Source organism: Marmota marmota, unplaced genomic scaffold (genome assembly GCF_001458135.2).
Source record: "Marmota marmota marmota unplaced genomic scaffold, marMar, whole genome shotgun sequence".
Taxonomy (NCBI): domain Eukaryota; kingdom Metazoa; phylum Chordata; class Mammalia; order Rodentia; family Sciuridae; genus Marmota; species Marmota marmota.
The window spans coordinates 49,613,284-49,637,844 of NW_025999853.1; the positions used below are offsets into that span (position 1 = coordinate 49,613,284).

Genomic DNA, 24,561 nt, shown 5'->3' on the forward strand with positions numbered 1-24,561 from the left:
TCCCTGACTTCATGAGTTCACAGCTCAGTTTCCTAGGGACACTTTCAGGATACCTTTGGTTGTTACTGAGCTACAATCATTTCATTTTTTGAGACAAGGTCTTGCTAAATTACTGAAGCCAGACTCAAACCTGCCATCCTCTAGCCTTAGCCTCCCAAGTCATTGGGATTAGATACATACCTTCCTGGCTAGTTTTAATTTAAAAAGCTATCTAAACTGAGTGTATGGCACACACCTGTAATACCAGTAGTTTGGAAGGCTGAGACAGGAGGATCCCATATTCAAGACCAGTCTCAGCAATTTAGCTGGGTTTTAAAAAAAAAATTTTTTTTTAGTTATACATGGACATATTTTTTTTAAAAAAATATTTTTTAGTTTTAGGTGGACAAAATATCTTTGAGGATCGAATGCCCCACGCATTCCAAGTGAGCGTGCTACTGCTTTAGCCACATCCCCAGCACGACACAATCTTTGTTTACTTTTTTTTATGTGGTGCTGAGGATAGAACCCAGGGTCTCTCCCGTGTGAAGTGAGCGTTCTACCACTGAGCCACAACCCTAGCCCTTTAAAAAAATTTGTATGTAGTACTAAGGATTTAACCTATAGATCGCTACCATTGCGCTACACCCCCAACCATTTTTTCTTGGCGTGTGTAGTGCTGGGGACTGAACCCAGGGCTTTGTGCATGTAAGGCAAGCACCCCCAACCAATTGAGACAGGCCATGTTGGCCTGAAACTGTTATCGACCTCAGCTTCCCAAATCACTGAAATTAACAGTGATTTAATCACTGAAATAATCACAGAATTGATCACCACCATGCCTGGTGATTTTTCACAAGTTTCTTTGAAGCTATTTGTCATAAGTTTCCAAATAAATAGTCCCCCCACTAGGGATTATTAACATCTGTTCCTCCTCCCCCCCCCCCCAGTTCTGGGAATTTGAACCCAGGGACACTCTAGTGCTAAGCTCCACATAGATTTTTTATTCTGAGACAGGGTTCACGAAATCACTGAAATCAGCCTTCTAGATAGGCATCGAAGAATCAAACCAAACCTAGGGCCTTATACATGCTAAACTCCCAGCTGCTTCCTCAATTTTAGGGTGCCAACTTAAACTTGTACAGGCTGAATTAACCTAATATTCATATATATATATATAAAAAAATCTAACATGGTTTAAACCTCCATGTTCCACACAGCTATGCAAAATTATCAAGACCAAGTACTCAATACAAAAGAATTAAAAATTAAGGTTCCCTATGAAAACTGTGGTACTTGAATACACAGCATAAACACACATACACAAAGCCTACAGATATGAATTATAATTTCCATTTTATTTTTTTCCAGAAGATAGATTTTCTTCACTCATTAAGGATGCAGTTCCTTACATGGGCTTTGGTGGAGGTCGTGGGGCAGCACCCTGAAAGGGGGGAAAAAAAAAACAATCCATCAAAAACCATGAATCTGGTGGCACACACCTGTAATCCCAGTGGCTGGGGAGGCTGAGGCAGGAGGATTGCAAGTTCAAAGCCAGCCTCAGCAAATGGCAAGGTGCCAAGCAACTCTGAGACCCTGTCTCTAAATAAAATACAAAATGGGGCTGGGGATATGGTTCAGTGGCCAAGTGCCCCTGAGCTCAATCCCCGGCACCCCCACCCCCGCAAAAAAAAAAAAAAAAAACACAAAAAAAACCAACCAAAAAAACCCAAAAACATGGATCTGAAATTAGAATACAGTTCAGTGGCTAAGCACTTGCTTACCATGTACAAGGCCTCAGGTTCCTTCCCCAGAACAAAAACATAACAACAAAACAATGACAACAATAACCAAAACCCCCACATAAACAGTTGGTAAATATGGAAGGAGAATACACTATTCAACCCAAAAAACTCCTGAGAAGTATCTATGCCCTTTTATGAGTTTTAGGTGTGGGTCCCACCTGCCCTACCACAAAAGATCTTAATTTGATATTTCTCTGGCCCTCACTTATATTTTTATCCATAACTCCTCAAATGTACACATCCTTCTTTTAAAATACTCACAGCAGGTCTAAAACGAGGTGGGGGTGTCCGGTCCTTCCGGGCTTCACGAGATCGATTCCTGACTACCTTGCTGTGAATGGCACAACTCACACAGTAATGCAGCTTCACATACAGCTTGGGAAGCACATAAGCTGACAATAGGGAAGGAGGGAAAAACATTATTAGGTATCATATACCCACCTTATATTATTCTTTCTTGTTCATTCTATCAGTCAATACCCACCTTATATTATTCTTTCTTGTTCATTCTATCAGTCAAAACTAAACCTATAGTCAAGCATGGTGGCCTACACCTGTAACCCCAGCAACTTGGAAGCCTAAGGCAGGAGGATCACAAGTTCACTGGAGATTTAGCTCTGTGGTGGAATACCCCAGGTTAAATCCACAGTACTAAACAAAGCAAAACAAGTATCAAAGCATATGTCAGACACATCCATGAAACTTTGTTACTTCCAAAACTGTTCAGCTCTGACACCTAAAACCATAACTGTCAGTTTCACAAATGAATAACAATATCCCCTCCAAACCCATCTTGACACCATGGGAACCAAAATCACATCCTGTTTACAAGTAATAAACCCTGAGTCCAGTTCCTTCAACAGCTTTATCAGTTCTAAAGCTGGCCCCCTTCTTGTTGCCTAAGAAAGTAATTTGAGAAAAAAAAGTTACATCACTATAAAAACTAGTCTTCTTTCATCCCATTCCCTACTCCCCTATACCGATGAGCTAAATCCCCAGCCTTTTAAAAAAATCTGAAAATTACCCAAACTGGTCATTAACTTAGCCTCCTCTTGCCTCTGTCCTCGGGGTCGCTTGGAGGCCAGGACCACCCCACCTAGCCTGCTTCCATTCTTTAAATAAATCTTCGTGAAACTCTGACTCATTTCTACTTTTCTACAAGCATTTAGATGCTCTTCGCTAATTTAAGAATTGTTACGTTCACTAGGTTTGTCTACAGAAGAGTTTCTGGAAATACAGGCAGTCACATGATGTAAACCTCGGAGTAAAGCTAGGGCACTATCACAAAAAGGCATACTATGCTTCAAGCCAAAAACGAGAATATACCATTCTCTTTTACCAACAACCTTAAAGAAATTGTCTAGAATACTCCAGAAATGCGCCAACAGAGTCTGCAAAAGCGCGAGGTCGGGGGATAAGTTCAGGTACTAGACCCTTACACAATTAGCTCCAGTGGCTCACTTACCGTCGAAAACACTTGCTTCGGAAATGTCCCTGACGGCTGCGGCCTCCACGATGTTTCGAATGACGAACTTCTTAATGGCCTTGTCCTTGGGCACGCACCTGGCACAGTTCGTGCAACGAATGGGCTGCACATGCCCGCGGCCCTTTTTCGCACGACCATTATTCCTTCTTTTTTTGGTCTGTATCAGGAAAGAGATCCCATTAGGAATTAAGAGGGTGGAACTCAACCAGAGTCAGCCATCTACGGGTTCCATTTCGTGCCGGCAGCCTAAAAAGGCGCCACTCAGGTTTCTCGAATTTCTAAATCCAAAATCATACGTCTCTCCTCCACCATGGCACTGGCTCTCAATTCCCCACAAACCCCAAATCTGCTCCTTTCAGCCTCCACCCGGAATCCCACGCTCACCACGCGCCAGAACTCACCATCTTGGAAGCGAGGACCCGAGAGAGGACGTGACATCCGGCCGGACCTCTTATATAGCGCAAGATCCCTGCGCTCACGTGGGGAAAACCCGTAGTATCAAGAACGGAAAACCACTTCCAAAAATTTCTTGATTACTTAGCGTTTCCAAAGAAACCCAGAGGAGACAGAGGTTCCTAGGGTTTATTTATGCATGGAACAAGTTACCTTTGGAACTACTTAGCCTGCTGGCGGAAGAAAATTAGTGTTATAGGTTTCGCGAGAAACATCGCGACACCGTAGGCCGGAAGTTGTAAATTTGCGTCATGCGTCGCTAAGATCAACTTCCTCCCGGTGCTAGGCCCTAAAACGCTCTTCCAATTAGAGGGCAGAGGAGGAAAGATGTGTGTTGGGGATTGTAGTACAAAGCTCAGAGGTCTCGGCCCCGCGTCCTTAGGCCGCAAGTGTCGCTGCACGCGTTTCTTTTTTCTTGTTGTTCTTCTTTTTTATTGGCACGGTCATTTAACCCAGGGGTGCTTTGCTGAGCCACCTCACCATCCCTTTTTTAAAATTTTGAGACAGGGTCTTACTAAGTTGATTAGGGCCTCGCTAAAGTGCTGAGGCTAGCTTCAAATTTGGAATTCTCCTGCCTCAAGCTCCCGAATGTCTGGGATTACAGGTTTGTGTCACCAGTCCCGGCCCCTCATATTTCTTTTCTCTGCCCTGCCACAAGACATAGAATTACGAAGTGGAAGACCTTGAAGGAAACAACATTTTGTGAATAAAAAGACCGAAATGCGAGACAATGAACTAGAACATTTGTGCTGAAACTGTTTCTTTTTTGATACTTGGGATTGAACCCAGGGGCACTTAAACACTGAGCCACATCCCCATTCCTTTTTATATTTTATTTAGAGGCATGTCTAACTGAGTTGCTTAGGGCCTCGCTAAATTGCCAAAACTGGCTTTGAACTCAGGATTCTCCTGCCTCAGCCTCTCTAGGGATTATAGGTGTGCTTCGCTGCACCCGATCTAGAACTGTTTCTTATCCGCCCTTTTAATCCTTGGATCTTTTTAGCACAGTGCCATGAATTGTAGTAGCTCTTTGTAAATATTAACCCATTGAACCTCAATAAGTCTATAAGTTAGGCACTATTATTATCATCACTTTAAAGTTCGAAAATTTGAAGTGCAAAATGACTAGACAACTTGTTCAGAATACACAGAGCTAGTAAGAGGTGTATTGGTGCCACTGTATTATGCTGTCTCTCAACTAGCAAACAAATGAGTGCAGGTAAAGGGTGGGTCAGAGATTTTTCATATTTTTGACCCGGACACATGGCAGAAATGCATTTCTCATTGGTACCCAAACATAAATCCAAATATACACATATATAAGCCTCATGAAATAACACCCTTATGACATAAGGCGCACTGGTATGTTTTGTTCTCTATTTTATTTTAATAAATGCTGACCAAGACCTACAAAGGTGATTTCGCTATTCCTTGGTGTAGTTCAATGGTAGAGTGCTTGCCTAGCATTCTGGAGGCCCTGGGTTGGGTGCCCAGCATAGCAACAACAAAAACAAAAGGCTGAAACAGGAAGATAACAGCTTGTAGATCAACCTGGGCAATATAGTGAGACCCTGTCTCAAAATAAAATTGTGGTAATGGGGTGGGGAGCTGGGGTTGTAGTTCAGTGGTGGAGTGCCTGCCTGGTATGTGTGAGGCGCTGGGTTCATTCCTCAGCACCTCATATAAATAAATTTTTAAAAATAAAGGTATTATGCATGCCTGTAATTCCAGCACCTTGGGAGGCTGAGGCAGGAGGAGGATTGCAAGTTCAAAGACAGCCTCAGCAATTTAGGGAGGCCCTAAGCAACTTGGAGAGACCCTGTTTTAAAATAAAACACAAAAAGGGCTGGGGATGTGGCTCAGTGGTTGAGAGCCACTGGGTTCAAACCCTGGTACAAAAAAAAAAAAAGAGAAGGGGACCTGCTGGGGATGTTTTCAGGGGTAAAGTGCCCCTGGGTTGGATCTCCATTACTACAAATAAATAAATAAATAATAAAAATCCACACCTCCTTCCCTCACACATTTTCAGCTCCCTTTGAAGAGCCATCAGAAGGCTTGCGCCTTGAGCAGGAGAGGCTATCCTGCAACCACCTAGTAGCTCCAAAGTTAAGGACACTCTTAGAATACAGGCCACTTGAAAAACTGCTCTAGAGCATGATTTGTCAACTGGTGGCAAGTGAGCCTCCTTGGGTGGCATTTGAGCCCAAGATGGAATAGATAGAAACCAAACATTTATTCATATGTCATTCTAAATTCTGAACACAGCAGATTCACTCTCTCTCCAACAACATTTCATTTAACCTTAACCCACTTTATTGGGGCTAAAATCTATTTTCTAATTTTTGGTTTTAGGCGGAAGCAACTATATACATTTTTTCTTTTAACTTTGAATATGTTATTTTCAATGAGACATAGTAAATAATCGATTTTAGATAGGAGTGTCTCCAATTTTTACTTCATTGTAGTATCATAGCAGTGAGATAGATCAGAGTAAAAACAAGTTTAGAATGAAAGGTATAGAAAATAATTAACACTTAAGACATAATGAAGTTGATTTTTCTACTTTGTTTTTCTTTGGGTTTTTGTTGCCTGAAGGTTTCACTGTCATAAAGGCATAGGCAGGCTTTAGACTTACATATTCTTGGGTTCAAATGCTGCCTTTTACTTATTGGCTGATTAGCTTTGAACAAATTATTTAATCTCTCTTTGTCTTTTATTTTTCACCAATAATTGTGATTATTCTTATGCAGGTATTTCTCCAGTTAAATAAAGACTTGGACCGGGTATGGTGGCACATGCCTGTAATCCCAGTAGCTCAAAAGGCTGAGACAGAAGGATTACAAATTCGAGATCAGCCTCAGCAACTTAGTGAGGCCCTAAGCAATTTGGTGAGACTGTGTCTCAAAATAAAAAATAAAAAGGGATGGAGATGTAGCTCAGTGATAAAGTGCCCCTGGGTTCAATACCCAGCACCAGGGGGAAAAAGAAAGATGACTTTGTACAGTGCTTGGGAATTATGAGACGCTGAAGTGGTGGATCCTATCATTATCATCATTCGTGTTATCGTAACTTACATCTCCCTAGGCATGTAATGTGTTTTGCACATAGTAGGTACTCTACAAAGGTTTGATGAATCTCTGCTTTGAATAGATAGGCAAGTCAGATTTTCATATCCTGAAGATACTTATAGGAAAATTTCCTCCACTTCTCATTCTAGGCTGAAATTTTCCCTGTTCTGTAGCAACAACTTGAGCTCTCTGGTCTGATTTACTCTCAATCTTTTTCACCTCCAAAACTGTTTAGTACAGCTTGCTGCAAGGAGATCCCTCCTCCCTCCTAGCAGGAAAGTAAGGCAAAGGAAGTCTGTAAAACAACCAGGGGTGTTAAATTACTCATGTTTATTTATAACAGACCTTCAGCCAGTACAGTACAAAACTTACAGTAGTATATCTCCGTTACACAAATATTTACTTACAATATATTACATATACAAAATGCTTTGCAATAAGTCTCAAAAGCTAGTTTAACTCCCATAGAGAAAGGAGAAAAACTTAAAAAAAGGTGGGGGGCAGAGGAAGAGAGGAGGAAGTGGAGGGGCAAGGGTCAAAGGAAACACCAAACAGGCTACAAAGGAAACGTTGGGAGAGAGGGAGAAGAGAGGTGGTATTGCACTTGCTTCTGTGTTTTTTTTTTTTTTTGTTGTTGTTCTTCATAACTTCTGATTAAAAATATATATATATATGTATATTATGTACACAAGGAAAGAAGCTGCCAGAAGTATTACAAAATCCCACCCGCAGCTTGGACATTGACAGGAAAAAACAAAGTTCTGGAAAAGTGTCTATTTAGAAATTCTTATTTCTTTTTGTGGTGTTGATTTTGAATAGCAATATAAAAGGAAACACCTCTTTACTCCATGTGGGTTTCACCGTGTGGTTTTTGTTCTTTCTTTTTATTTTTTTATGTAAAAGGAGCTGGGAGAGAGCATGAGGATGTTTGAGGTTCCAGAGCTGGAAGGCTCTGAAAAGAAGGATTTTGTACCTAAGACCCTGGTTAAAGTGCAGTGATGGTCTAGAGAGAGACAGGATGCCCCTCTCTCCCCTCCCTAGCACCTGGTCTTGCCCTTCCAGTCTCTGCTCTCATGGGCACAGAGTATAGCCTCAGAGCATAGTCCTTCATGTTCCGGGAGGTTACAGGTGCCAAGGCTGGTTAGGGGAGGGGATGAGGGCACCCTAAGGCTTTGATACCCCAGAAGGGATAAGTCCTTATGAGGTATCATCAAATACACAGCAGACATAGAAGATGTGGGATGGGTAGGTCCAACAGGAAGTGGCTCAATAACCAGAATAGTTCAGGAGAAGCCCAGGTGTTAATCTCAGCTCTGCTGCCATCCTGAACAAGGAGCAAGTACCTAAGGGTGCTGTTGAGAAGACTCTTTACTTTCTCTAGGGACCACTCTCCTCTGAGCTGACTCCCCCATCCTCTGCCCTTGGCAGCACCTATTTATTGCTACATTGTCAAGGAGGAACAATCATCCCACAAGGCCTCTTCCTGCCAATCTGGTTCTCTTGGGAAAACCACAATAATGGGGAAGGAAAAGGGGGAAAAGAGTTTTTTTCACTTCCCATGATAGGGTAAGGTAGACTCTTCCCAGACCCTTAAGAGCCCCAATCCCAGGATCTGATCCTTAGCCCACCTTTTACCAACCCCCCAAACAAATATCCCTGATAGGGAGTGAGAAAAGAAGAAGAGGTGAAAGGCCAATAAGGAAAGGACACGTGGCAAGAAAGATGGACAGGAAAGGAAGAAAAGGAGAGAGAGAAGGACCAAGAGTTACAACTTGTGAGGTGTTGTGTTTGGTTTTTCACTTTTTTTTTCTTTTTTTTTCTTTAAATATAGAAAAACAGCCTTTGGTTTGAATCTCAAGGAAGCAGAGAGTGGGATGGCTGTGGCCCCGGGCAGGGAGCTCTTTGTAGAAAGAGACCTTCACTTGCAGTGGAGTTGTACCTCCTCCTGCCCCTTCTCATGAATCCTTGGTTATCCAAATACCAGGGGTCTCTGCAGCAGCCAGGAGAAGAATGCCCCTCCTGCATGTCTGGGAGCTGAGTATAGAAGGGCAGTGAAGGATGACCCCCGGTGAGTTGTACCTACTCCATTCTTGATGGAACAAGGATGGAATGGATGAGGGGCACATATCCTTGCTCATCCTGGGATAATTTTTGGTTACACTGAAAATTAGAAGAGAGAAAAGAGACATCCTTTTCTCCCTGCCACCAATAACAAGAAAGAGCCCACGAGTGCAGGAATGAGAGAGTGAATCCTGCTGGGAAGGAGAGGAAGAAGGCAGCATGACAGAGGGGTTGAGAGACCCCTGGTTATCAGGCAGCTACCCACCAGTTTCTCATAGGATGGGGACTGAAAGAGTCCCTGTAAGCCCATGAAGGTCACTAGAGTGAAGAAGTCTGGGAGGTGGAGGAGAGAAAATATTTTGACCCACACCCTTCCCATGCCCTGGTTCCTAATTAGGCACCTGTGGCTCCCAATGTGCCTTAGACAAAGGGTTGCAGACCTAGCCTTGGCCCCTGAGAATATAAAATGGGGTTACTCCACAGAGAGAAAAGCCACCACTGAGCAGAGCGGCAGGTTGAAGAGACTAGGGTGGTGATGAGGATTGGGCTGGGGACAGGGACGAGCTATATCACATCCTGGAGAGAGATCCTGAAGGTAGGCTTTGGGGAGCTCAAATTCCCAGGGGCAGTCAAGAGGATCCTCAGTCTCACAGTGCCTGGGGAGAATTTCTTCAACCCCTCCTACTTCCAAATGAGGAAATTCTTCATTCATTCAAGAATAGTGCAAGCTGCCTAAAGTGAGAGGGCACAAGAGGTATGGAGTACCAGGTTGAAGGGTCCCAGAGAGGAGATATAATGCCACAGAGCTAAGGTAGGGCCATTGGGAGGTATCAGCATAAAAACTGAAAAATCAGATAAAGGGTGAAGATTAAAGCAAGAAGCTCAAGGTCTCTTAATGTGAAGAGGAGCTTCTGACCCCTGGGGCTATTGGATGCTAGATCCACAAGAAAAAAATTAGGCCTACAGTAGAAGGGAGCTGTGGGCCAGAGGGTGAGGGAGTGGCAAGGGAATGCCATAAATAAAAAAGGCAAAGTCAACTAATTAATAAATAACTCAGTGAATATGCTGAGATGAGAGGAGAAGAGAAAAAGAAGAAACATAAGCAAAAGATCTGTTTCATCACAATGCTTAAATAGGTCAGGGTAGAAAAGAATAGGCAAGGAGAGTCAGGGTTAGGTGTGAAGTCAAGTGGCCAGTGGTGGGGGCTACAATGCAAAACTCCTTGGGGTGTGGTGGGGACAAGGCTAGACACCTATAGTGGGGCAGTGGAGTAGTGGACTAAGGGCAGGGGGAGAGGTCACTAGCCCACCTTATGCTCCCCTCGAACAATGTGGGAAGAAAATTCGTACCGGTCCTGGCTGTGATAACCACAGATGTTGCACTCGAAAGGGTCTCTGAAGCCATGACAGCCCATGTGGATGGTGAACATGACGTGGTCCAGGAAGAGGATGCGGCAGTGTTCACACTTGAAGGCCTTCACCGGCTCACCGCTTTCCCCCACCACCCGAAGCACTTCTTTGGAGGGGCCTGGGGTGCCCCGTAATAACCCCTCCTGTGGCTTGGGGTCCTCTTTGGCATAGGCAGGACTGTGCCGGCCCACCACTATGGTGGGAGGTGGCTGGGGTGGGGGACCTTGAGGGAGAGACACCACCCCCCCAACTCGATCTTCATGGTTGCTCTCTGTGTCCGTGGAATCCTGGCAGCCATTGCTAGGGGATGCCCCAGGATCAGTCAGGGAGCTTCGGGCCCGGTAGAGGAGGGGACCTCCATCACCTAGATCCTCAGGTCCCTCACCTGCTTCTCGGGACCCTGGAAGCTCCAGGCGACCAGGGAGGGGTTGCATCTGGGTGTAGACAGAGCTGATGACAGGAGTGAGTTCTGAGATGCAGTTGGTGGGTGGAAGGCGGAGGGGACGCAGATGTTCTGCACCCACAAAGGCCAGAGAACTTCCAAAGCCAGGTTCCAGGCCATGGTGTGCCACCAACTCCACATCCTTTTCATAGCCACCAGAATTCACATCATAGGGGAGGTCTGAGAGACTGAAGCGCATCTGCTTTTCACCTGTGGAGAAAGATCTCAGCAAGGCTGTCTTTGAATAATTCCTAAGTGCTCCCCAGGATTGCTGGTTTGTTTCTTTTAACCCATGGGGCTGGATATAACATGATCATCATTATTATTGTTTTAATTGTAATTATTATTTGTGGTGCTGAAGATTGAACCCAGGTCCTCACACATGCTAAACATGTGTTTCACCACTGAGCTACACTCCCAGCTGCTTGTAACCTTATTTGTTACACCTCATTTCCTTCCCCCAAGATGGAATGATGAGTGCAGTGTGGTGGGCTCACTCCCTGACTGTAGGCTGTAATTTTAGACAAGTATTATCCTACCTAGCATGAATACTTCTTTCATCACTCTCCATAAAACTCCAGATCCTTAGGGACCTCATGCCAGAGTCATGTGGGGGAAGTACATGCTTACTTCTCCTCCAAGTCTTGCAAGAGCCTACACAGACTGAAGTCCTTCTAGCCTCAAAACCTCAGAGGGCTTGAACTCCCAAACACCTCCCCTTAGGCTACCACAAGTTCTCAACACTGACTCCTTTCCACCCTCTTGAGGTACATCCTTCCTCATTACTTCCCTCCTGGTCTGGGGAAAACTTTTGACACCAGAATTATCAGGTTGTTTTCTTTCCCTAGATCAACCACCAGACCAAAATCTCTGGTCTAATGGCAATCAGAGCTCAGATTTATTTGAGCTATGGCTTTAAGCTATCGTCTCCTTTCCAACTGGACTCTTACCTACAAACTTCTGGGGGGTGGAACGCTTGCGTTTGGTGAGGCTGTTGGCTAGACGATCGATGAAAGTTGGCCGATCAGATGATGAGTGCAGCATGGAGTCTGGCACCATATCCAGATCACGGATCTCCTCACCTAGTGGGAAGGAGTGGGGGCAGTAGTAGCTGAGTAGGAGTAGTACTACCTCAAGAAAACCAGTAGGTCAGTAGCCAAGGAGGGTCAGACCTAAAGCCTGGGAAACTATTTACTTTACCCTTCTAAAGCTCATCCCCATATTTCAGACCATTTGAGGATAAGTATACACATTTGACTCTTGATTCTATACTTCTTGTGTTCTCTCCTCTATTAGACTGAAGATAGAGACAACCTTTCACTACCTCTGGATCTCCCTATAGTACCTAACATAAGACCCTACTCTACACTGACGAGGGTACTTAGAATGGGGTGTTTGGAAGATTTAATAGTAGATTTAATGAGGGTAACTGTTTCCCATTTTATATATCTCATCCTTCTGTAGGAGGAGGAACTGGAATCACCCTTGACCTGCAATCCTCTGGATCTTCTCTCAACTCCCCCATAGTACTGCTCAGGGCCACACCTGGTTGGCCAGCCAAAGCTTGGGCTTCAGTGCTTAGACTCTGTAGGTAGTTGTGGCACCGTTCCTTGTGTTCCTCCAGGGTACTCTGCTGTTTGTAGCTCCGGCCACAGTAGTTGCACTTATAGGGCTTGCCCACTGTGGGAGAGGAAACTGTGGAAGATAGACAGCATCAGAGTTACTTCCATGCCCTTGTTCTCAAAATTATCCAGGAGCAAATATACACTGGCATAGGGAGGAAAAGATGTTGCTAAGTTGAATTCTTCTGCTTGTCTACCCTTCTCCAATTTTACCTGTAACAATGGACAGATGGACCAATTTGGGGAAGAGAGACAATGTGCAGCTATGGGAGTGAGGGAATCCCAAGACATACGGCCTCAGACTGGTAATGGGCTTTGATGACCAAGTTGCTGCTCAAGGGAAGTGAGGACCCAAGGCCTTTGTAGGGGAGCAGCAGGCAGGCAAGCAAGCCCCACCCCAGGATCTCAGAGTCTGGGGCCCAGACTGCGGTTTAACCTTTCCATGTGGCAGGCAGGTGTAAGTGCTGTTTATCAGACAAGGGAATTTTTTTTTTTTTTTTTCTAACAGACTATGTGCCCTGGTTTGGGGGAAATTGGTGGGCTGGTGTGACAGAAATGAGAGCCCTTAGATCTGCCCTTGTGGGGAGAGGCAGTTTTCATGGACCTTTACTTGTATTTTTACTTCCATCTCTTGCCTGATTTAACTGATTATTTTCTCTTCTGTCTCTCTATACTGAGGTACCTACCAAGAGAGCAGCAGAAGTACCATCAGTGACAAGAAATACTGAAAAAAGAAAAAGAATACAAAAAGAAAGAAGAAAATAAGGGAGAGAGTGAAAAAGAATACCAGTTTTTTTTCGGGAGTGGGGGGAGCTGGGGTTTAATCCGAGGGGGCTTAACCACAGAGCCACATCCCTAGCCTTTTTTTGCATTTTATTTAGAGACAGGGTCTCACTGAGTTGCTAAGGGCTTTGCTAAGTTGCTGAGGCTGGTTTTGAACTCTTGATCCTCCTGCCTCAGCCTCCCAAACTACTGGGATTATAGGGGTGGGACTATGCACTTGGCTTGGGTTTTTTTTTTAAAGAATGGGTTATAAAGACAACTTTTTTTTTTTTTTGTACCAGGGATTGAACCCAAGTGTTAATCACTGGTATCTTAATCACTGAGATATATCCCCAGTCATTTTTATTTTTTATTTTGAGACAGAGTCTTGCTAAATTGCTTAGCGCCTTGCTAAATTGCTGAGGCTGGCCTGGAACTTGTGAACCTCCTGCCTCAGCCTCCAGAGTTGCTAGGATTATACGGTGTGCCTCCACACCAGCTTAAGGCAACTTTTGAGAGATGATATTTGTGAAAAGAGAAAAAACAGTGAAGAGTACAAGGTATTGTATATTTTATGTTTTTTTGCTTCTATTGAGCAGGGAGACAGGAGAAAATATCTCCTCTCTACAGGAGATACTCACCCCCTACACATGCCTAAGCTGTGCCTTGACTAAATCAACATTTTGCTATTTTGCTCTTGTTCCATAAACCCTAGTGTTTGGGATGAAATGAACACCAGAGTTCCTATCTATCCAACACCCTTGGGGAAATGACTTAACATCTGGGAGAGGAATGATCCTCCAGCCTATTTTTTCTTATGTGTCAACTGTAACAGGAAGCATCTTAACAGAGATGGATTCTGACAGTTTACCTGTCTCCTTTTTTTTCCCTTAACTTCCTTCAGAACAACATCCAAAATCTACCCAGCTGAATTTGTTGGGAAGAATTCTGGGGGCCAAGCCATTCTGTTTCATAACAGCAGGGGGAGCAGCCCATTTCCTGAGAAAAAGGAGCACCTGACACTGGATCTTTTTTTCTTTTTTTCCCTTCAGTATTGGGGATCAAACTCAGGGCCTTGCGCATGTTAAGGCAGATACTCTACCACTGAGTTATACCCCCATCCCTTTTTATTTTATTTTTGAGATAGGGTATCACTAAATTGCTCAGATTGGTCTTGAACTCATGATCCTACTGCCTCAGTCTCCTGAATTACAGTAGCTGAATTACAGGCGTGTGCCATCATACCCAGCTCTGGCACTGATTCTTGATGGGGGTCCAGTCATGCCGCATAAAAACCATATGGCCTGCAACCTTCCCCCCCGCCCCCCCCCCCCCGGGCTTCAGTTCTTTGTCAACAAAATGGTGATAATCACATCTATCTTGTAATTATTATGAGGATTATATGAGGAGACACAAATGAAATGCTCTGTAGATAATAAAGCATGAATCAGTGATGATCTTTCTCTCTATTCCTCCATGTATATAGAGATAAAGAGGTCCCAGTTATAAAGTGGAGAACCTGAAAGAAGGTGGGTAGATGGAGAAAGCAGAAATGATTGCTCTGTTCCTTTAAGTCCTGGCCCAGGAGAGTTTAAGAGAAAAACAGCAAGGAAAGTTTTCGAGGACAGACCCTGCTAATTCTTTCCTCTCTTCCCCTTTTCCTGCATTTTTTCAGTCTTGAGTTCCCTCCTTCCTGCCAGCTAAGTTCCTGGCATCTTCCCAAGTCCAAGCCAAAAGCCCCAAACTTAGTAAAATTTCTGACAAGTACTATTTGTCTAGTTGATTCTGAGATATACTGATTCAAATAGTCTTGATTGATCTAGAACACCTTGCTGATCTAGTTCCCCAGCACTATTAAATACTGACTCCTAGACACTCTCTAGTCTTGCTCCTGACTCTTGGAAAGTGACAGCCTTTTGGGATAGAACAGAAATGGGATACTTGTTTCCTAATTGGAGGTCTGAGGCTCCTTTTTTTTTTTTTTCCAGTTTGGGAGGCCCATGGATATTTACAGGATCCTGTAGGAAGTAGAGGAGAGGATAGACAGTGGTTGCCCAAAAACTTCTGGTGTTATAGATGGCAGATTAAGATGGTGATAAGTGCAGGGCCCAGGGTAAATGGGAATGGGAAGAGGGCTTTCCATGGGCTCAAAAGTGTGGTTGTGGGGCACAGATGGCACCTGCATCATCACAGTCTTTAAAAAACAAAAATCAGAGCGGAGCCAAGACCATCCATGCTCCTTTTGTTCCATGTCACACAGTGTGGCAGTAAAATACCTCAACAAAGGGTCCTGCAAATTTCTCATGGGCCCTGCTGCCCAGAGGAAGAGTTAAAGAGGCAAGGCCCTATTTGCTCTGTATGAGTGCTCTCCCCTCCTCAGTGATAGACACTGTAACTCCCCAATACAGAAAAGTCTAGGAGCTCTATTTATTGGGTACGCTCGGGGCCCCACTCTCTCTTCTCCTGCTGGATGGTCACTGACCTGAGTGTGTGCGGAGGTGACCAGTGAGTGCATCACGCCGGCGGCAGGCATAGTTGCAGAAAGGACATTTGAAGGGCTTTTCCCCAGAATGCAGCTTAATATGGCGCAGCAGGTTCCCCTTCTGGGTGAAAGAGGCACCACACTGGTTGCAGTGGAAGGGCCTCTCACCTGCAAGTGAAAGAACAGGTTCCAGAGGGCCGGCATGAAAAATGTCAAAGGTTGAAGATAGTCCCCAACACTGCCAAGGGAAGTTTCACTGAACATATTGCTGAGGGGCAGGAGTGTGCCACACATGCTAATACTGCTTTATCAAGTATTACTTTATCAAGTATTAGTATCAAGACCTAGGGACGGTCTTGTCCTGGGAAGGTGTGAGTTAGAGGTGTGTGGCAGAAAAGGAGTACTGGGTCTGGAACACCAGACCACAAGTCTGTTACCCAAAACTGAGCTCCACAGGGCCCATTGGCCCCAGGAGCTCAAAGTCTGAAGAGGCTAAGAGGAGGAAGCCTTTGTTTCCTGCCCCTTACCTTTTGTTTTTTTAATAATTATGAGCTAGGAAGGCCCAAATGATACTCAGGAGTCCTATTCCTGTTGGACAAAGGGATCCTTTTTATTCTTTTTTTCCTTCTTTCTTCTTCTTCTTCTTCTTTTTTTTTTTTTTTTAATTTTTGGTGCTGGAGACGGAACGTGGTGCCTCATTGCATGCTAAGCACAACTCTACCACTGAGCTATAAGAATCCTCCTTGAGACTACAACATCTCCTTTTCCCTCACATCCTCAGAAAAACAGTAGCTTTCCTTTATAACAACAGCTGAGGAAAGTGCCAGGAAGGTACAGGAGTTAATGGAAGTTCAAATTCCCTCTTTTTTTTTTTTTGTCAACTAGAAAATGTGCTGGGAGAGACCCTTCCCTTTCTGAGACTACCCCACTCCAGCATGGATTCCTGCAACCCTCTTATTGCCATTGCCCCAGCATTGTCTCTGCCTCTTAAGCACCCCTCACCCAGCTCCTCCCTGAATGCCTCTGGCTTACTCACCAGTGTGGCTGCGCTTGTGCACCATGAGCACGTTGGGTCCAATACAGACCATGCCGCAGACATCACACTTGAGCTTGCCATTAGGCAGCCGGATGCCACCAGGGGAGTGAGGCTCTGGCCCACTCCCATCACAGTAGCCCAGGGGCTCGGACAATGAGTCCTCCACAATCACACTGTCGTCTTTTTCCAGGAGCCGCTCATCTGGCCCCAGCAGTCTGCTCGACTCCTCATCGCTGTACATCTCCACCTTGATGGAGTTGGCTGGAAGGTGGGATGATGTTTAGAACAGATATAGGCAAAGGAGAACCTGTTCCCAGGCCAGAGCAACACTCCTGAAGTCCAACAGGGTGTCTCCAGGTGCTGAGACCTACAGGCCTTAAGACAGAGTCAATACCCTAGTATCCTGGGTGGTGATAACAGAGTCCTCTGCAACCTGAAACAACATTCCCCTTTTCTCCCACCCACCAAAAAAAAAAAAAAAAAAAATCAAAACAAACAAACAAAAAACCACACAGGCTTCAAGAAGCCAGGTATGGTAGCACACACTTGTAATCCCAACACTCAGGAGGCTGAGGAAGGAGGATTACAAATTCAAAGCCAGCCTCAGCAACTTAGCAAGGCCCTAAGCAACTTAGTAAGACTCTGTCTCAAAATAAAACATAAAAGTGGCTGGGGATGCGGCTCAGTAGCTAGGTGCCCCTGGGTTCAATCCCTGGTATTCCCCCACTCAAAACAGGCTTTAAGAGAAAAAAGTTGAGGTACATAGGATGTATTCTGTCACTGGGGAAAGGAGGCAGCTTATTCTCTATTCTCTTGTCATTAAGAAAGATGTCTGGCTTGGGTCTGGGCAGGAAGCCAACAAGTAACAGTGGCGGGAAAACAGTCCTAGGAAGACTGAAGAGGGACAGCAAACTAAAGAGAGAAAAACTGGAAGATAGGCATGGCTTCCATTATCCTCCTGCCCCAAAAGACTGAACCCCCCCCCCTCAATTCCCTCCATACAAATCTGAGAGGGGGGTAGTATAAGAGGGAGGAGCTATTGAGGAGAAGGCTTTGGCTCTAGCTCTGACCTACATTCCTGGCTATTTCAACCATTTAGAGAATGTCATAGATCTAGGGCCAACTGGGGAGGGGCAGTCAGGGAGCTCCTGCCTGGGCAGGAGTACATGGTATGGGGAGATGAGGTCCTTTTACTCTGTTTCCTATCAATCTCTAATGACCATTTCTATCTACCGACTTCTCCAGTTCCAGAATTTACCTACTTCATCTTAATGCCACCCATGTGTTCCACCCTGGTCTGGCAGTGACTACTGTTTTCAGAAGCCAGATGCTAAACTCCTTTATGCATTTATTTATTTATTTTGGTACTGGGGATTAAACCCAGTGGTGCTTAACCACTGAATTACATTCCCAGTCCTTTTTGTTTTTTATTTTGAGACAGGGTCTTAGGGCTAAGTTGCTTAGGGCCTCCCAAGTTGCTGAGGTTGCCCTAGAATTTGTGATCCTCCTGCCTCAGCCTCCCAGGTTGCTGGGGTTAGAGGTGTGGGCCACCAGGTCCAGTTCTTTCATGGTTTTAGAGACTCTAAGCAGGAGACCAGAAGGAGGTGATGATGGGAAAATGGTTGCCTATGGAAGGTGAATTGAGGGCCAAACAAAAATAGGGGTGCTGAGTGCCAGGAGGGGTAGGAGTTTGACTTACCACTGAGTGAGCGGCTGGGAGAAGAGTGCTGGCTGTTGGGGGTGCTCACCGAGGGCCCCACTGGGGCCCCAAGGAACTCCTTCTCCAGAGATGAGTCCCCGCTACCTTAGAGGAGAGAACAAGAAGGCAGGTAAAGCTGGGGCTGGGGCTAGAGCCATATACTGTCCATTGCCTAATTTTTAAAAAAATTCAGTTAAACTTCACAAACACTAATCCCATAGCCATGTATAAAGCTGTGTTGTATGCATGGCACCATACCTTGTGCCCCTACCAGCTTAGTGCCCAATGCCAACTTCCGTGAGCTCAGTGCTGGGCTTTGTCTACTCTACCTTTATCTAGGCCTGAGGGGAAGAGCATCACTGCCTGACGTCTGCAGGAAGCAGGACTGCCTGGGCGGGCCAGGGTAGAGAGGAAAATAGGGGCCTGAAGAGGAGGTGAATTAGAACAATGTTCTTTCCTACTGTTCCTTTCTTTTCTTTTGATATCAGGGATTGAACCCAGGGGTGCTTTTCCACTGAGCCACATCCCTAGCCCCTTTTATTTTTGAGACAGGGTCTTATTAAGTTGCTTAGGGCCTTGCTAAGTTGCTAAGACTGGCTTTGAACTTGTGATCCTCTTGTCTCAGCCCTCCTGAGTCACTGGAATTACAGTACCACCATGTCCAGTCCTCCTGTTCCTTTCTGGAGGCCCACTACCGGGTTCAGGATCTGTAGGAAGGGCAGTTGGAATTGTCCCTGAATCTAATAATAATATTAGTAACAACAGTAATAGTAGCTAATGTTTCTGGTGCTTACTATGTGCCAGGCATTATTCTATATAGAACCCAGATAAATGAATTATCTCCTTTGATCTTTAAAACAATTCTACAAAATAATATTGTGTTAATTTTTCAGATAAGGAGTCATAAGAGAGATTATGTTACTTATCTAAGGTCACATAGCTGGTAGTGGTGGAGCTGGGATCAGGTCACAGAGAGTAAGTGCCCATTCCTTGACCATCACTTATTCAGCCAACTGGGAATCACTGTCCCAGGGGAAGTTGGGTCCATTACACTTTCAAAATTCAGCAAAAAATTTGAGTACTTTAGAAAGCTGATCTGATTTCAGTCACATATTTACTATTTGATGTTCCCTTGAGAATTAAATAATGAGTTTACCCTCAATATATTCATTTTAATTTCTTGATAAATTGTTTTGTAAAATGCTTTTGAGTATCATAATGTTTTCAAAAATCAAATAACATACCTGAAAATATGAGTGTCTTTTAAAAAATCCCTCCTCCCCACAATCTTCTGCATAAATATAACAGTGAAATAAAAACACATGTAGATAAACACATATACAGACACAAAGCAAAATGTAGCTACATAGAGAATAAAGAGAATATACCTACTGAAATAAACATACCCATAGCCTTCTATATTATCTGCTAACATGAACATGCATTGTTATGTGCACATAGGCCTAAATATGGATGAGAGAGGGGGGAGAGAGAGACAGACAGACAGACAGAGACAGAGAGGGAGAGGGAGAGAGAGAGGAGAGACAAACCCTAAAATTCATCCCTAAAGTCCACCTATTAGTACTTTCCCCAATTGCCCAGCTATGCACATACTTACTTTCACAAAATAAAGATTCCATTATAAAATGGTTGGAGTCTTGGGCCTGAGGCAAGAAATCCGGAACACACCCTCCTGAGGGATCCCTCTCCAGCTTTGGTCAGTGGGAAGAAAACAACCACTCAGGACTTTGGGACCATTTCCCATTCATATCCTCTCCTAAGAGTCCCATTTCCCCCATGCTATCCCATCAAAACCTGAGGAAATTTGTTCACTATCTATAGAAAAAGCCTTATGTATAGCTTGAATCTGAGTTTTCCCAGCTGGGGCTCTTTAGGTGAGCCATGGCTTCCTTGAAAAGTTGCCTGAAATCAGAACCACACACATATCATGAAGCGAGCATCTCAGGACTGTGGGTTAAGACTTGTGGACTCAGACCCAGTTTTAAAATATGACCTTTCGATTAAGTGTAAGACCAAGGTTAGAAGGTCTGAAAAGGGCATCTTCTTATTCATTTTCAAATGTTAGTAGTGACTTGCTCTAAATCACTTGATATTAGTTACAGGGAAAGAACAGGGCCTGGTGCTAGACCTTGATCCTAAAAGGATAGGTGAGCTTGCTGAAATCCATAGCTAGCCTCAGCTTACCAGGGCTGAGGCTGCCTTATGGGGCCAGGGGCTTACTATATGGGAAAGGTATCCTTAAAGGAATATTTAAGGACACTGAGGAGAAAGCATCTGTGGCTTTCCCAATTAAGGCCTGGAAACAGGTGAGAAAGCTCCAGGAGCCTCAAGTCCACCAGTAATTCCAAAGGCTTACTGATGCTATTGCCCTCCCTAGGATAAAGGTAAGAGAGAAAACAGGATTAAGTCTACTTTCATGGGACTAAAACATAAGACTGAATTTGTTTTGGGGGTCAGCAAGTATTTGTGGGGCTCCAGGGATTTTTGAATTCTAGCCAGAGGGTGAAGGGGACTAGAGTTGGATTTAGAAAATTCAGCAGTTCCTCTCTCAGCCCCAGAAACCTCAGTGAGGGAATTTCAAATGCCTGGGACTCCCAAGAAATCTCAGACTGTCAAAGCCAAGAATTAAGGCTGCTCTAATGTCTTAGAGAAATTTTCTTGGTCAAAGTCATCATAGATTGGCTGAACCCCCAGAGGGCAAAGCCAAATCATGAGGTTCACATCAGAGGAACTGAGAGGTAGGTAAAGGGCAGAGAAACAGGAGGCAAGGAACTGGGAAGCAGTGCAAAAGATAAATGTGTCTCACATGTTTAAGGAGACAAGCCCTCTGCTCCCGCTGCCCTCTCCCCATCCTTTCAGAGAGTGGCTACCTCTAGAGAACAGCCATGAGCTCAGGGAGCCTCCACACTTCTCTGCAAGGGACCTCATCCTGACTGCTTATTCTGTTGACCGTGGGCTCCAGGTGGCAGGATGCTAGCCTGCTAGCAGGGAACAGTGGGTACATGAGCAAAGAAAGACGCCCATCCTCAGCTCTATTGTGGGGAGGAGGCTGAGGCCCCTTAGATCTTGGTTNAGAGAGAGAGAGAGAGAGAGAGAGAGAGAGAGTGAGAGAGAGACTGAGAGTGAGAGAGAGAGAGATGGATGGGCCTGCGGGCAGGAGGGAGAAAAGGGGGGCCCAAGGGAAGGCTCAATCCTCTGCCAGCTGGGGAAGCCAAGGCCCCAGAGGTCATGGGGCCCAGGACACGGGGCAGCTTCAAGGCTTTCCAATTGGCAGACAGCCCCTCCCCCAGCAAACTCAGGCACCGTGTTCCCTTTTCCCCTCCTCCTCCAGGAGGGAGGTCTGGGGACTGACAGCCCCCTTTCCCAGCAATCAGAGGGCCCAGCACAATCTGGTCTCAGGATACTGGTGCTCTGTGGCCCTGAGCCTTTTCAGATCCCAGGCAAAAAGGTTGGTACAAACTCCCGGCCTCTCCTCCTTCCTGTGCCCCTGGGGCTCCAGCAGCCCACAGCCCTGGATGAATCTACCCTCTTAAAGGACAAGGCCTCTGCTCCCTTCCCTTCCAGAGGAGCTGTTCACTGAGGAGCTGACCTACTTTGGAAGACTACATTTTCTAATTCCAAGAATTTGGGGATAGGAGGGGCCATGAAACTTCGGGCTGCCTACCCCTGGATCTTTTCCTCTTAAGGTTCCCTTAAATATTTTACAGCCCTATAATACTTTGGACAAGCATTGCTCAGTCAATTAATTGCATGAGCTAGGTTTGAGCAACTACATTTCTTTTGCAAGATAGGGGCATGTATGTGTGGGAAGGGAGTATAGAAATCTGTGCTGTAAATTAATGGACTCCTTTTCTCTCTCATGGTAATAATGATCTGTGCCTTTAGAAAGAGAAAGGGAGAGGGAAAAAATGGACTTTTCTTTTTGTTCTTTTGGCAGAGTGGGTACTGGGGATTCGGCCCAGGGGCACTTTACCACTGAGCTGTATCCCTAGCCCTTTTTACTTTTTGAGAAGAGTCTAAGTTGCTTAGGGACTTGTTAAGTTGCTTGAGGTTGGTCTTGAACTTGCAGGTGTGCACCACCACACCACACACACACACACAATAAAAGGACTTTCTGAATCAGGTTCTGTGAGGTAAAATCTCTTTAAAGAACAGGAAAGCTACTGCCTTCATCAGTGGCCAGGTGAGGGAATACAACCTGGCATGGAGGCACACAGTAGTGACAACCTGATAAGGAGCTGTGGTGTTTATTAGGAGGGTTGTACACTGTAGCCCACCCCTCTGCTTCCATATCAATCCAGGAGAAGGTGGGTCAGTGATGGGCTCTCAGATGCCCCTCGGGTGAACTGTCTCAGCAATGCCCAGTCCTACAGGGGGCATTGTTTAAAGCCAGTGTTAGCCCTATCTTGTTTTTCCCTCTAAGGTAGCTGCTGACATCTAGAATTCTCAAAGCACAGATAAGGAGTTTTAGGCCTCTACTCTCAATCAAGAACCATCAGTGCAGAGCCTGTTTCTTATCTAGAAAATGCCAACTTTCTCTAAGCAGGTGAAGTTTGATTTCACAACACAGTGAAGCAAACATCCTCAGAAGTTTTCTGCTAGTATCCAGTAGTTTCTAGAGACACTACTGAAAAGAGCCCCATGGGATAGTCCCCCAGCAACTTTCATAGTTTCTCATTAACCTACTCTGCATGAGGGATTGGTTTTTATCCATATGAGTGCTCCCCAGCACTAATGCAGGGTCCTGAACATATTTCTTGCTCAGTAATGAATAGGCTTAACTAAGCAGGAGGTAGGAGGACTGGCTGGTTCCTTAGAACCATGACTTAGTTCCATTAGTCTCTTTCAATGGATCAGCCCATCTGATCCCTGTCATTCTGTTCAGCATGTGGCAGGTACTGAATGTCTTTATCCATTCCAATTCCTTCTCTCTTAAATGAGAAATGGGTCAGAGTCAACATCTTATGCACATTACCTGGGTGTTGCACAGAGTGTGACCCACCCGTCTTGCTATCTCTCGTAGTGCATGCCAATAATTCCTTCATTGGTCCCACTCTAGAGTAAAAACAAACTACAGGTCATTACAACAATGGTTCTTGGATTTCTGATGGGGAAACTCATCACATCAAAACCTAATTCTGACTTCCCTTACCTCTTATAATCATTTCTTGCCCTGACGTTCTAATGGTCCCAAAAATAATTCTTTCCATCTTAGAGACTCTTTCCTATACTCTCAGAAAAGGATCTGGATAAAGTTTCTGATTTCTTTTTACATCATTAAAATTGTTAAACCTGATTATTCTGATATCTCCAAAAGCAATTCATACTACATGTAATGATTTCTTCTGCCTCAGTAAGAATATTTGGTAGGTGTGAAAAGCTATATCATGCTAAGACTATGGAAAAGGATTGAGGGGAATGTGAATTGGGCTCTCTATTCCTACCTTTGAAGGTGCAAACTGGTAGTCCATGGGCTGAATTCAGCTCATAGATAGTTTTGACTTGTGTTATGGAACATTTTCTAAAACACTGACAGCCAGGCATGGTGGCATACAGTTGTAATCAATCCCAGCTACTCAGGAGGCTGAGGCAGGAAGGTTACAAGTTTGGGGTCAGTCTGAGTAATTTAGGGATGTAGTTTAATGGTAGAATATCCCTGGGTTTAATTCCAGTACAGAAAAAAAAAGTATTATTGTAAAACAGAATTATTTCATATAAAAATTCAGATTTCTGATGTCTAATGAAAAGTTGGAAGATACAAATTACCACATGGCAATCACTAGTGGACTCTGAATAGCTGCTGTTCCTTGAGGTATGTTCTCTAGTTCATGTCAGTCCTTCCTATTCTCTTCTGCTAACTGACCTAGCTCACTTCATTCATATACCTTCCTAGGCCCTGTGGGCTTCTGAGGTTTGAAACACTGCTCCACTTTCTACTTGGATGGGACAGAATTTTATTTTGGCTGGTTATTTCAGAGCATGGGAAAAGAAACCACATCTTCTATTTACTTCAAATCATCCCTCTAATAGTGTCCACTAATAGTCCTCTCCTATTTCCTTTCCTCTTCCTTATTCCCCAAGAAGTCTGGGAAAGAGTTACTATTTTAGGGAATATAAAAATCACAAAATGATTGTGTGCCACTATCAACTACCACCAAAAGTGAATGTCAGCTCGATGACTGATGTTTATGTTGAGGTGGTGTGCTTGAGTTAAAGGCTCTCTGCCCTGCCCCACA

The 24,561-nt window shown here is 44.6% G+C and overlaps 2 protein-coding genes across 5 annotated transcripts in view; both read right to left on the bottom strand.

The window, feature by feature from the left end:
- Positions 1-1,318: 1,318 nt before the first annotated feature.
- Rps26 (ribosomal protein S26) lies at positions 1,319-3,824 on the bottom strand. Its single transcript, XM_015483239.2, has 4 exons — positions 3,672-3,824; positions 3,250-3,427; positions 2,046-2,176; positions 1,319-1,423 (listed from the first exon to the last, which is right to left on the bottom strand). The coding sequence occupies exons 1-4, from the start codon at positions 3,672-3,674 to the stop codon at positions 1,388-1,390; spliced, it is 348 nt and encodes a 115-aa protein (XP_015338725.1). The 5' UTR covers positions 3,675-3,824; the 3' UTR covers positions 1,319-1,387.
- A 3,280-nt stretch (positions 3,825-7,104) lies between these two features.
- Positions 7,105-24,561, bottom strand: part of Ikzf4 (IKAROS family zinc finger 4) — a 30,059-nt gene continuing 12,602 nt past the window's right edge. The window contains exons 3-9 of one of the 4 annotated variants that reach the window (XM_048807592.1): positions 23,301-23,380; positions 18,305-18,409; positions 16,606-16,866; positions 15,570-15,737; positions 12,249-12,398; positions 11,654-11,785; positions 7,105-10,913 (exon numbers count right to left, since the gene is read on the bottom strand). In XM_048807592.1, coding sequence (XP_048663549.1) covers positions 10,153-10,913; positions 11,654-11,785; positions 12,249-12,398; positions 15,570-15,737; positions 16,606-16,866; positions 18,305-18,409; positions 23,301-23,370 — 1,647 coding nt within the window. In that variant the 5' untranslated portion in view covers positions 23,371-23,380 and the 3' untranslated portion in view covers positions 7,105-10,152. Of the gene's footprint in view, positions 10,914-11,653; positions 11,786-12,248; positions 12,399-15,569; positions 15,738-16,605; positions 16,867-18,304; positions 18,410-19,922; positions 21,392-23,300; positions 24,538-24,561 lie in introns of those variants that run through there. The other 3 variants (XM_048807596.1, XM_015483240.2, XM_048807600.1) reach the window with 3 other exon arrangements.